The 12,999-nt window shown below is 40.4% G+C and overlaps 1 protein-coding gene across 2 annotated transcripts in view; it reads right to left on the reverse strand.

Annotated features, from left to right (window-relative positions):
* The window catches only part of LOC112215607 (cadherin-18), a 374,693-nt gene that overhangs the window by 112,728 nt on the left and 248,966 nt on the right, over nucleotides 1-12,999 (reverse strand). For both annotated transcript variants that reach the window (XM_024374771.2, XM_024374770.1), the window contains one exon: nucleotides 11,474-11,593. In XM_024374771.2, the coding sequence (XP_024230539.1) occupies nucleotides 11,474-11,593 (120 nt within the window). The remainder of the gene's footprint in view (nucleotides 1-11,473; nucleotides 11,594-12,999) is intronic.

Here is a 12,999-nt window from a genome sequence, read left to right on the forward strand (position 1 = left end):
ACAGTTTTATATCTTTATGTTTGAAGCCTGAAATGTGGCAAAAGGTCGGAAAGTTCAAGGGGGCCGAATACTTTCGCAAGGCACTGTACATATCTCAATGTGTATTCGGTAGGCCAAGCTTTGAAAAACTACAAACCTCAGATGTCCCACTTCCTGGTTAGATTCTTCTCAGGTTTTCGCCTGCCATATGAGTTCTGTTATACTCACAGACATCATTCAAACAGTTTTAGAAACTTCAGAGTGTTTTCTATCCAATACTACTATGCATATATTAGCATCTAGGACAGCGTAGGAGGCAGTTCACTCTGGGCACTCTATTCATCCAAAAGTGAAAATGCTGCCCCCTATCCCAAAAAGGTTAAAGCAGATTTTCCTAAGTCTGTCGCAACATTCGGAATTTCCAGAGTTAGCCATCGCTGTATGGTAACTCGTGCTTCTATGGGTAAGTAAAGATGTCAGGTAATGTGGGAGTTTTAGCAAAAGGGCTTTATAAATGAATTGTCACGCCCTGACCATAGAGAGCCCTTGGGGTTCTCTATGGTGCAATAGGTCAGAGCGTGACTAGGGGGTGTTCTAGTCTAGAATTTCTATGTTGGTGTGAGTATGGTTCCCAATTTGAGGCAGCTGATGATTGTTGCCTCTAATTGGGGATTATACTTAGTGTGGTTCTATTCCCACCTGCGTTTGTGGGATATTGGTTTGTTTTGGTTTATTGCTATGTGTGCTACGAACTTCACGTTTGTTTATTCTTTGTTGTTTTGAAGGTTCACTTTAATAAATATCTGGAACTCTACTCACGCTGCGCCTTGGTCCGCTCATTATGTATACGATGAACGTGACATCAATAAAATGCAGTGCTTCGACCTACGTGAGCCATCCTACGTTCTGACAGAGAAAGCAGTAATAAGTGCAAAACCTGTCATTCGTGATAAAACAAAGTGCACTATGGTAAACTGCTTCTAACTGCTATAATGAAGTGGCAGCTGCATTCATGTAGATGATGTCGCCATAGTCTAGGAGAGGAATACATGTCAACTGAATGATCTGCGTTCTAATATTTACTGAGAGGCATGACCTATTTCTATAGAAGAAGCCCAACTTCTTAGTTAATAACTCAGAAATATGCTTTTTACCTATCCAAATGCCCAGATATTTGTAAGCAGGGACATAAACGAACAATGTTGAGACCATCCAAGGTACATATTCTTAAATCATTATAACAATTTTTGTGTGCTCTAGAAAACAACATATACTTTGTTTTATCTGCATTCAATATGAATTTAAGATCAATAAAGGTTTTCTGTAAAACAATAAAAGAAGACTATAATTCAGATAGATCTTCGTCAACAGTGGGGCAAAAGAATACACAGTATCGTCCACATACAGGTTACAATTATTTTACAGACAATCCAGTATTGTTAATGTATACAATAAAAAGTACTGGACTCAGAACCGACTCCTGCCAGACACCTTTCATTATAATCAGAAAACTTGATTTACCACCATCAGTAGTTAGTCTCTCACTCACTCACTCACTCACTCACTCACTCACTCACTCACTCACTCACTCACTCACTCACTCACTCACTCACTCACTCACTCACTCACTCACTCACTCACTCGTTTTTGGGAAAGGGGCACCAGTCCATAAACCTTTCAGATACCACAAATTGTATAGGAAACTCATTCCGATACCCTCTGTGCTATAGCCCTTAGTAGACTCTCGTTGTAGTTTTGATGTTTTTATTTATTGTCACGCACCGGATAGGTACATTGAAATGTGTTATTTTACAGGGTCAGCCATAGTACGGCACATATGGACCAAATTAGGGTTAAGTGCCTTGCTCAAACCAGCTACCTTTCGGTTAGTGAAAAGGATTGGACAGATTAGTTACTAAAACAGCAGACAGAGACAGTATTGTATTAGCATGCATGGCTAACACTACTATGGAGTGGAGAGAGCAGCTGCTGGCTACACCTTCGATCACATCCCCCACACACACACACATCCCTGCACCTCCCTCCATGCCTCATGCCCCATGCTGAATTACAATGCAGACAAGATGCAGAGTCAGCCCGAGCAAAACAACCCATCGAAAATATGACCAAGAGCACACTGCTGCATATGGGTAAAAATGACCATTACATACTTTATGCTTGGTGCATAATAACAACGAACCCTTTTACATGCAATAATACCAACTGCATTTACAGAGGTTTCAACATCCAGTTATTGATTAGGCAATGGGGAGATGTTAATTTTGTTGGGACATACGGTAGGCTGCAATGCTCTACTGCAACATGTTTTATCATATACATTTCTATGGAGAGACTTTCCCAAGAGACATATCTGAACTAGTCTTCAAGTCATCTTTCATTAATCTAGGTCATTAAAGCATTGCTTCTATGTGAGTAGTTCATGTTACGAGACACATGTATGCTACACACCCTTGCCACCTTACACAGACACAGAAGTATTGTGTGCACTTTGCCATCCGCATTAAATATTTTATAGAATCATGTAAGGCCATCTAAAACAAAATATACATTTTTGAAAAGAGTGAAACAGTTTAAACCTTTCTTTTAAATTTATTTTAAAGGCTGACTGTAGCCCAGAGAGAGAGAGAGAGTGCATCTAATACAAATGACCTCAGAGGAGATTGTTAGTGATTGCCTACAGAGTAAATAGTGAGCTGAACAATACCTTAAAGCAGTGGTCACCAACCTGAGCAGCTAACCAATCGCTGCAGCTGTATATAGTCAATCTGTAAAACATGTTTACTTTGCTGCTCTTTTGCACACCAGTATCACTACTTACTCACCATCATCTGCTCATCATCATCTGCCCATCGATCACTCCAGTATTAATCTGCTAAATTTGAATTACTTTGCTACTATGGCCTATTTATTGCCTTACCTCCTCATGCCATTTGCACATACTGTATATAGACTTTATTTTTCTTCTATTGTGTTATTGACTGTATGCTTGTTTATTCCATGTGTAACTCTGTGTTGTTGTTTCTGTCGCACTGCTTTGCTTTATCTTGGCCAGGTCGCAGTTGTAAATGAGAACTTGTTCTCAGCTGGCTTACCTGGTTAAATAAAGGTGAAATAAAAAAATAATCAATGAAAACCTTTTCTGAGTCAAGATCACTTTCACAGTCAAAAAGCAAGCCAAGATCTACCGCTCCGATAAAAAAAACACATTACTCAAAAAATGTAACATTAACCTAATAAAACAGTTCTTTAGGAATGAGGTTTGTGCTGTCATGTCTTTGGCTATGCCGGATGAAGTGATATGACATGCTATTCTATAAAATAATTTCTCTGTCATTAATATTACCTTATAAAGCTAATCATGTAAATGTAATTAACTAGAAAGCCGGGGCACCACGACATAATGTTTATAGAGCTGTTATCTTCCGACTGTCAGTAGCAGTCAATATTTAATCGTCACGTTATTCAGGCTCATCTGAAAGTTGTAAATTCTTGGTTATCTTTACGAACCCTGGCTAACAAGTTGAATCAACTATAGAAAATTTGGTTAAATTATTTATTTACTAAATACCTAAATAATCACGCAGAATTACATATACACAGAATGTATCATACATTGATTACAAATGATGTCATAAAGGAAAACGTCCCGGAACAGATATGATGCCTATTTATCCAAAGAAAGGGGGTTGGGTTTGAGTGAAAGAGCGGGAAGACTGAGGAACAAAAAGTTTTTCTGTCTCTATCGGGCCGTAGGAAGCTATGTTATCGTAAATACAGTATCTTATGCAGTCTAAATATATGCCCATTTGAAAAAGGAAAATCAGTAAATATTTACTCTGAGCTGCGCTTCGGTAGATTGGTCGTAGATAGAAGGCGGGGTGGTCCAGCATGGATCTCTGGTCCTCTGAAGAATGTCTAGTGGTGAACTGGAGCGTGGTAGAATGGATACTCTGTCCGTCCTCTCCTAGCCCACGTCTACAGTTGCTGCGCTAATGCTAAATTCGATTCTTTAGGTTATTGTCGTTCAACCAGAGCTCACGCTGAGGTTGGCTTAGTTCTGTAGATGACCTTGTCCTTTTTAACATGGGGACCGCAAGTCCGCACGTCCCTGGAACAGGAAGTTTCATTTTTGTTAACGGGTTTATATAGTGGTGAAATTTTGGATGAAAAGTGTGCCCAAAGTAAACCGCCTGCTACTTAGGCCCAGAAGCTAGGATATGCATATCATTTGGATAGAAAACACTCTAAAGTTTCCAAAACTGTTCACATAATGTCTGTGAGTATAACAGAACTGAAATGGCAGGCGAAAACCTGAGGAAAATCCATCCAGGAAGTGTTATTATTTTGAAATGGGTGTTTTCCATTGAAAGGGATAGGACCCAGATTCCGTTCCCTATGGCTTCCACTAGTTGTGAACAGTCTTTAGAAATTGTTTCAGGCCTTTATTCTAAAAAATGAGGGAGAATGAGCAGTTTCAATGAGAGGCCAGTGGGATTTCCCCAACCTGTTTGGTGCACAATCCCGAGAGTGCACCTTTCTTGTTTTTCTTTTATATTGAAGACATTATTGTCCGCTTTAAATATTAGCGATTATTTAGGCTAAAAACCACCTGAAGATTGATTATAAACATCGTTTGACATGTTTCTACGGACTTTACGGATACTATTTGGAATTTTCGTCTGCCTCTTGTGACCGCATTTGAGCCATTGGATTACTGTACAAAACACGCCAACAAAATGGAGGTTTTTGAAATATAAAGAGGGACTTAATCGACCAAAACAAACATTTGTGTAACTGGGAGTCTTGTGAGTGCAACCATACGGAGATCAAAGGTAAGTGATTAATTTTATTGCTATTTCTGACTTTCGTGACTAATCTACTTGGCTGCTAACTGTTTGTACTGTTTTGTGCGCTTACTGCTGTCCTCAGATAATCCTCATGGTTTGCTTTCACCGTAAAGCCTATTTGAAATCTGACAGCGGCTGGATTAACAACAAGTTAAGCTTTATTTTGATGTATTGCACTTGTGATTTCATGAAAGTTAAATATTTATAGTAATTTAATTTCATATTGGCGCTCTGCAATTTCTCCGGACGTTGTCAAGGTGGGACACCACTGATCCATAAGAAGTTAAACATTTAAAATGCACAACAATTCCATGTGAATCTGATAACTAGAATGTGTCGACTTTCCAAGATACAATTTGTCATCCTGTCATTAGTAGTAATGTCTTAGACAACAACTGATCTGAGATCATATTCATTAAGTACCAATGCATATTTTCAACTAGTTGGATTACCGAAATACGGTTCCGTTTCCCACCTTTCAATGTTACCAGACTCTCTATGTTACAAAGGCTTTACAAGAGTCAACTCTATAGAGTAGAGAGAGAGAAAAGGAGAAAGGTATTTATGGGGGTCATAAACCTCCCCCCACACGCCAATGTCATGACAGTGCATTAGGCCAAATACATTATCACAGCATATTGGATATATGCTTGCCATGACAATATTATTCTTCTCAGACCATATTATATTTCAAAACTCAAGCTTTGATAACAAAATAAAGTGGATTTGTAAAGAATTCAGACCCCTTGACTTTTTCTACATTTTGTTACGTTACAGCCTTATTCTAGCGAATAATGACAAAGCAAAAACTATTTTTTACAAATATTTTTTACATATATTACAAATAACAAATGGAAATATCACATTTGCATAAGTATTTAGACCCTTTACTCAGCACCTTTGGCAGCAATTACAGCCTCGAGACTTTTTGGTTATGACAATACAAGCTTGGCACACCTGTATTTGGGGAGTTTCTCCCATTCTTCACTGCAGATCCTCTCAAGATATATCAGGTTGGATGGGGAGCGTCGATGCACAGTTATTTTCAGGTCTCTCCAGAGATGTTTGATCAGGTTCAAGTTCGGGCTCTGGTTGGGCCACTCTGGTTGGGCCACAGGACATTCAGATACTCCCGAATCCCCTATTGCGTTGTCTTGGCTGTGTGCTTAGGGTCGTGGTCCTGTTGGAAGGTGAACCTTCACCCCAGTCTAGGTTCTGAATGCACTGGAGCAGGTTTTCAACAAAGATCTCTCTGTACTTTGCTCTGTTAATCTTTCCCTCAATCCTGACTAGTCTCCCACTCCCTGCTGCTGAAAAACATCCCCATAGCATGATGCTGTCACCACCATGCTTCATCGTAGGGATGGTGCCAGGTTTTCTCCAGTTTGGCATTCAGGCCAAAGAGTTCAATCTTGATTTTATCAGACCAGAGAATCTTGTTTCTCATGGCCTGAGAGTCCTTCAAGTGCCTTTTCTCAAACTCCAAGCAGGCTGTCATGTGCCTTTTACTGAGGAGTGGCTTCTGTCTGGCAGAGTACTGTAGAGATGATTATCCTTCTGGAAGGTTCTCCTATCTCCACAGAGGAAATCTGGAGCTCTGTCCGAGTGACCATCAGGTTCTTGGTCACCTCGCTGACCAAGGCCCTTCTCCCCCTATATCTCAGTGTGGCCAAAAGACCAGCTCTAGTAAGAGTCTTGGTGTTTCCAAACTTCTTCCATTTAAGAATGATGGAGGCCACTGTGTTCTTGGGGACCTTCAATGCTGCAGACATGTTTTGTTACACTTCCCCAGATATGTGCCTTGAGACAATCCTGTCTCGGACTTCTACGGACAATTCTTTCAACGTCATAGCTTGGTTTTTGCCCTGACATGCACTGTCAACTATGGTAACTTTATATAGACAGATGTGTGCCTATCCCAATCATGTCCAATCAATAGAATTAACCACAGATGGACTCCAAGTTGTAGAAAAATCTTAAGGATGTTCAATGGAAACAGGATGCACCTGAGCTCAATTTCGACTCTCAGAGCAAATGGTCTGAATACTTATGTAAATAAGGTATTTCTGTTTTTTATTTTTAATAAATATACTAAAATCAGTTTTTGCTTTGTCATTAAATGTGGAAAAAAGAAGGGGTCTGAATAATTTCTGAATGCACTGTAGATATTGGTGTAGTACTTGCAAGCCTCAGTGAAGCATATATTGAAATACTTCGCTTTTTAATTTTACTAGACTGATGGTACCTTTGTCTGATGGTCATGGGGTTTCAAGACAACTGGGCTACACAGACAAAATTATGTCAGTGAACACCAGGTCGGAAAGTCGGAGCCTTAGAAAGATGTTTTCGAGTTGGATGACCATTCAAAACAAATTTCCCCAGCCGGATCAATTTTTTTCAGAATTGTCTTGAACGCACTGAAATCGGAAGTCAGAGATTTCCGAGTTCCTAATTGGTTTGAACACGGTATTAAGCTTCAGTGGAAGGGGGGAGGGAGAGAGCAGCAGAGGGTTCGCCTCTCACGGTCCCTGCTTACTACTTACATTCCTTCGGTGAGACTGACCAGAGAGAAGGGACACAGTCTTGCACCTAATGGCCAAACTCGAGTCGCACCGCATCTGCCTCAGGCAAAAATGTATGTTGTTACTATGACCAGAGGAAGTGAAATATTCCTCGATATTAAAAGACACGACGAGCTGCAAATAATAATAATAAAAACACAGGGCTATCGATACACTTAGCTAATTCATTGTAGCTGTAGCGCGAGTGGAAGTAGAGAGAATTGCTAGTTTTATGTTTAGTAAGGTTGAATAAAACTTAGACATGAACTCACTCATAAAAACAGCAGCTCTTTGCTGTATTATTTGACAGTCTCTCTCTAGTCATGGTTGTAAAAGTTATGAGCTCTCACATAGGCTTGCGTCAAACTTTGCTGTGGCCGGGGACGTGGAAGCTGTAGGTAGACCGAGGGATTTCAAATCAAATTTTATTTGTCACATGTTCCGAATACAACAGGTGTAGAACTTACCGTGAAATGCTTGCTTACAAGCACACAACCAACAACGCAGTTGAAGAAATAGAGTTAAGAAAATATTTACTCAATAAACTAATGTAAAAAAATAAATAAAAAGTAACAATAAAATGACATAACATCGACTGGGCGTGTAGTGGAACGGGTGAAGAGTTTCAATATATGTTCAATATATTCAATATATGCTTCACTGAGGCTCGCAAGTACTACACCAATATCGACAGTGCATTCAGAAAGTATTCAGACCCCTTCTTTTTTCCACATTTAATGACAAAGCGAAAACTGATTTTAGCATAATTATTAAAAGGCTTTATACAGGTGATACCGGTACTGAGTCAATATGTGGGGGTACAGGTTAGTCGGGGTCATTTTTTATTTTTTTACCTTTATTTAACTAGGCAAGACAGTTAAGAACAAATTCTTATTTTCAATGACAGAACAACAGATTTGTACCTTGTCAGCTCAGGGGTTTGAACTTGCAACCTTCACGGTTACTAGTCCAACACTCTAACCACTAGGCTACCCTGCCGCCCCTACACCCTGCAAGGTGACTATGCATAGATGATAAACAGTGAGTTGCAGTCTAAAAACAAAGGGGGGGGGGTCCATGTATATAGTCTGGGTGGCCATTTGATTAATTGTTCAGCAGTCTAAAAGCTTGGGGGTATAAGCTGTTAAGGAGCCTTTGGACCTAGACTTGGCGTTCTGGTACCGTTTGGCGTGCGGTAGCAGGGAGGACAGTCTATGACTTGGGCGACTGGAGTATTTGACAATTGTTGGTCCTTCCTCTGGCATTGCCTAGTATATAGGTCCTGGATGGCAGGGAGCATGGCCCCAGTGATTTATTGTGCCGTACCCACTACCCTCTGTAGTGCCTTACGGTCAGATGACGAGCAGTTGTCATGCCAGGCGGTGATGCAACCGGTCAAGATGCTCTCGATGATCCAGCTGTAGAACTTTTTGAGGATCGGGGGACCCATGCCAAATCTTTTCAGTCTCCTGAGAGGGAAAAGGTTTTGTTGTGCCCTCTTCACGACTTTCTTGGTGTTTTTGGAAAATGATAGTTTGTTGGTAATGTTGACACCAAGGAACTTGAAACTCTTCACCCGTTCCCCTACACGCCCAGTCGATGTTAATTGGGGCCTGTTCAGCCCTCCTTTTCCTGTAGTCCACGATCATCTCCCTCAAAATGAGGGAGAGGTTCCTATCCTGGCACCACACTGCCAGGTCTCTGACCTCCTCCCTATAGGCTGACTCATCATTGTCGGTGATCAGGCGTACTACTGTTCTGTCATTAACAAAATTAATGATGGTGTTGGAGTCATGCTTGGCAATGCAGTCATGGGTGAACAGGGAGTACAGGAGGGGACTAAGCACGCACCATTGAGGGGCCCCTGTGGTGAGGATCAGCGTGGCAGACGTGTTGTTGCCTAACTTTACCACCTGGGGGGGGGCGGCTCGTCAGGAAGTCCAGGATCCAGTTTCAGAGGGAGGTGTTTAGTACTAGGGTCCTTAGCTTAGTGATGAGCTTTGTGGGCACTATGGTGTTGAACGCTGAGGTGTATTCAATGAACAGCATTCTCACTTAGGTGTTCCTTTGTCCAGTTGGGAAAGGGCAGTGTGGAGTGCAATTGAGATTGCGTCATCTGTGGATCTGTTGGGGCGGTATGCGAATTGGAGTGGGTCTAGGGTTTCCGGTATGATGGTGTTGATGTGAGCCATGACCTTCAAAGCAATTCATAGCTACCGACGTGCTTCGGGGCGGTAGTCATTTAGGCAGGTTACCATCGTATTCTAGGGCACAGGAACTATGGTGGTCTGCTTGAAACATGTGGGTATCACAGACTCGGTCAGAGAGAGCTTGAAAATGTCAGTGAAGACACTTGACAATTGGTCCATGCATGCTCTGACTACACACTCTGGTAGTCCATCTGGCCCCACGGCCTTGTGAATGTTGACCTGTTTAAAGGTCTTTCTCACATCGGCTATGGGGATCGTGGTCACATAGTCTTCCGGAACAGCTGGTGCTCTATCCGATTGGCTATTCGATTGGACAGCACAGTAGGAGCACTCGATTTAGCCAAAGATCCCCTGTTCTGCCGGGTAGGCAAAGTTTGTATTTTCATACAAATTAAATGGTCTACCTGGTGCACAGGGCTTCTGAACCAAGTGCACCTACCGCCAACAGCACAACACAAAAAAACTGAGCTCAAGCCTTTATGCTTTTGTCGTTGGCTTTTCTACAGAAATGTTTGGTGATCGACTAGGATGATCGACCTGTTGGTGACCACTGTAATAAAGAATGTGGAGGTTGTATAGAGCCCCACAATGGAGGTGTCATAATACCTATAAAACCCAGCGGTCAAACAGGGAAATGGTTCTAATCCTTTTTCAACCATTCATTTTTCCCATATGGAATTTTAGAAACACTTAAAATAAGTGCTGTGTTTCGTGAAGTGGTGTAAAGTACTTCAGTAAAAAATACTTTAAAGTACTACTTAAGTAGTTTTTGCGGTACTTACTTTACTATTTATATTTTTGACAACTTTTACTTTTGCTCCACTACATTCCCAAAGGAAATAGTGTATTTTTTACTCCTTACATTTTCCCTGACACCCAAAAGTACTTACATTTTGAATGCTTAGCAGGACAGGAAAATGTTCTAATTCATTCACTCACTTCATCCCTGCTCATCCCTACTGCCTCTGATCTGGCAGACTCACTAAACACAAATGCTTCATTTTTAAATTATGTCTGAGTGTTGAAGTGTGCCCCTGGCTATCCGTAAATAAAAAAATGAATAAAAAAATCCTGCCATCTGGGTTGCTTAATGTAAGGAATTTTAAATGATTTAAACTTTTACTTTTGTTACTTGAGTATATTTAAAGCCAAATACTTTTAGACTTATAATTGATGTACTTTTTACACCACTGGATTTCGTGTAAGCTTACCCTGGTGTGACTTTTTGATAATCATATAAATCTCTCTCGGACAAGGTGACTTTTATTAATATATTCGGCTATATTTACTCTCTGAATCAAAAATGCTAATTAGCATCAAAGTAGACATCATGCACGACTACAAATCCCTGTAAGCTCCTGCACGTATTCTCTAGCTGACACCTTTGCTAACAGGTATTGTGTCAATCTAAAACTTGTACAAGAGAACTGTCAATTTAAAAAAATGTAGCCAATTTAATTATTACTAAATTTAGCAAACATTTAGAGAGTTAAATCAGAGATTCTTACCTTTGCCTCAATTCGGTAGTCTCGTCCAGATGATCATGGCAGTTGTAGTTCCTTATATGCTTTATGAGTGTTATGACTTATACTGTGGTACTCTATGGCTGTAGTTTGCTTACATCTCAGAGATAGCTTCTGTCATTACCTGTACACTGTATGTCATTTGCCCACGGAACCATTGTGGAGAGATTTCCGTGGAGATAATTCCGAAGTATCAATCAAAAAATCACTGCATATCCGACGATAGTATACTATGTATAAATATTTTATGTTGATTCTATTTCATGACTAATTCAAACCAGCACTGCATTCAGTCAAAGTAAGTTGATAATGTGTACAATATTGTGTCTTACCAGTTTTGGGATCAATAGAGAAATATGGCTGTCCTTGGAGAATACTGTAGACAACTCGGGCACTATTTCCATACGTTGGGTCATCAGCGTCCGAAGCAGTAACTTGATATACAGAAGTACCTGAAAATATAATGAAAGAAAAATCAGAATCAAGCATTCTTATCGATATGTGATACTTATGAGTATGTGTGTCTTCATGAGTGCCTTTAATTCATACAGAATTTGCTTTGATGTTGGGTAACTTCATATATTTAATCGAAGAAGTAATAGTTTCAGGACTGTTGATGGAATTTATATGTTTAAATGAATGACTAGAATATTACACCCTGAAAGCATATAATTGTATGACATTGATTAGGATCATTACATTATTATTAATGATGTATGTAGTTTTAGTCAGTAAAATTATATATCTGTACAATATTTAATTTTAGTATCTTAAACACAGACTGTCTGAGCAGAATTCGGTGCCGACCTTGCTAGGGGCCTCTGAGAGATTTTGGCTTGAAGGCAGTGTGTACTCCCTAATCTTGAGGGAGGACAGGGTGTGCTTCTCACGGTCCCTAATCTTTGTCGGCTGGGTATTGATACAGTATGATACTTACTGTTCGTGTGTATGTAGGTGCGTATGATATCTACTGTTTGTGTGTGAAAGTATGTGCGTAAGGAGCTAGTATAAAATGAATGGTTTTGTACAACGAACAAGCGCTCTCATGAATAAACATTTTGACAATTTAGCTGGGCCTCCATCTGTTTCATTCCACCAGTATCTTACAAATTCTGGGTTGCAGGCCGAGTAGTGTAATTGAATTGGGTTATGAACATTGAGAACATAATTCTCGTGACAATTTGGTCCTTCGAGCCGGATCTCAATACCTGCCTCTGTCGTCCCAAGAAACTGCTGAAAACCGTGCACGGGCGGATCCAGGATCCGTAAGACAAAGACCTGACCTCTGAATTCAGGGTTTATTTCAGGCCAGTGGTGAACTGGTACACGACAGAGGTGGTGACGAGATCCAACCTACATTGCTTTTCCCAGGCTACGAGACGAAGGTCAGTAAATCTTTATTCACGAATTCTGGGGAATTGATGCTCGGGCTACATTCAGACATTTTTTATTGTTTTTGTGTAGTTTAGGTGTTGATTTTAAAATTCCCACAAGGCATTCTAACCCGGTGACCTATCTTTAGAATTTTGTGTAGAGAAAGGTTTTAAAGGGAACAAAGTATTCTATGCAAATGGAAGATAGGAATTGGGTGTAGAGCCACCTAGGCAGCAGTAGAAGGGGGTCCGTAATGACACCGGGTATCTGCAGTACCAATATAAACTAGAGAATATTGAGATCTAAATGTAATTAATCTAGGGGATATTAGCAGGAAGGGGAGAGTCAGGTCTTCGCACATCTAGGTCTGATTATCCAACGAAGAAGGGAAGCCTAATTTAGCGGAGTGAGTTACGAGATATTAACATCAAAATAACAAGTAACAACAGAAAAATAGGCTGCTGAGTAGGGATTTACGACCCCT

Source organism: Oncorhynchus tshawytscha, linkage group LG16 (assembly GCF_018296145.1).
Source record: "Oncorhynchus tshawytscha isolate Ot180627B linkage group LG16, Otsh_v2.0, whole genome shotgun sequence".
Lineage (NCBI taxonomy): Eukaryota > Metazoa > Chordata > Actinopteri > Salmoniformes > Salmonidae > Oncorhynchus > Oncorhynchus tshawytscha.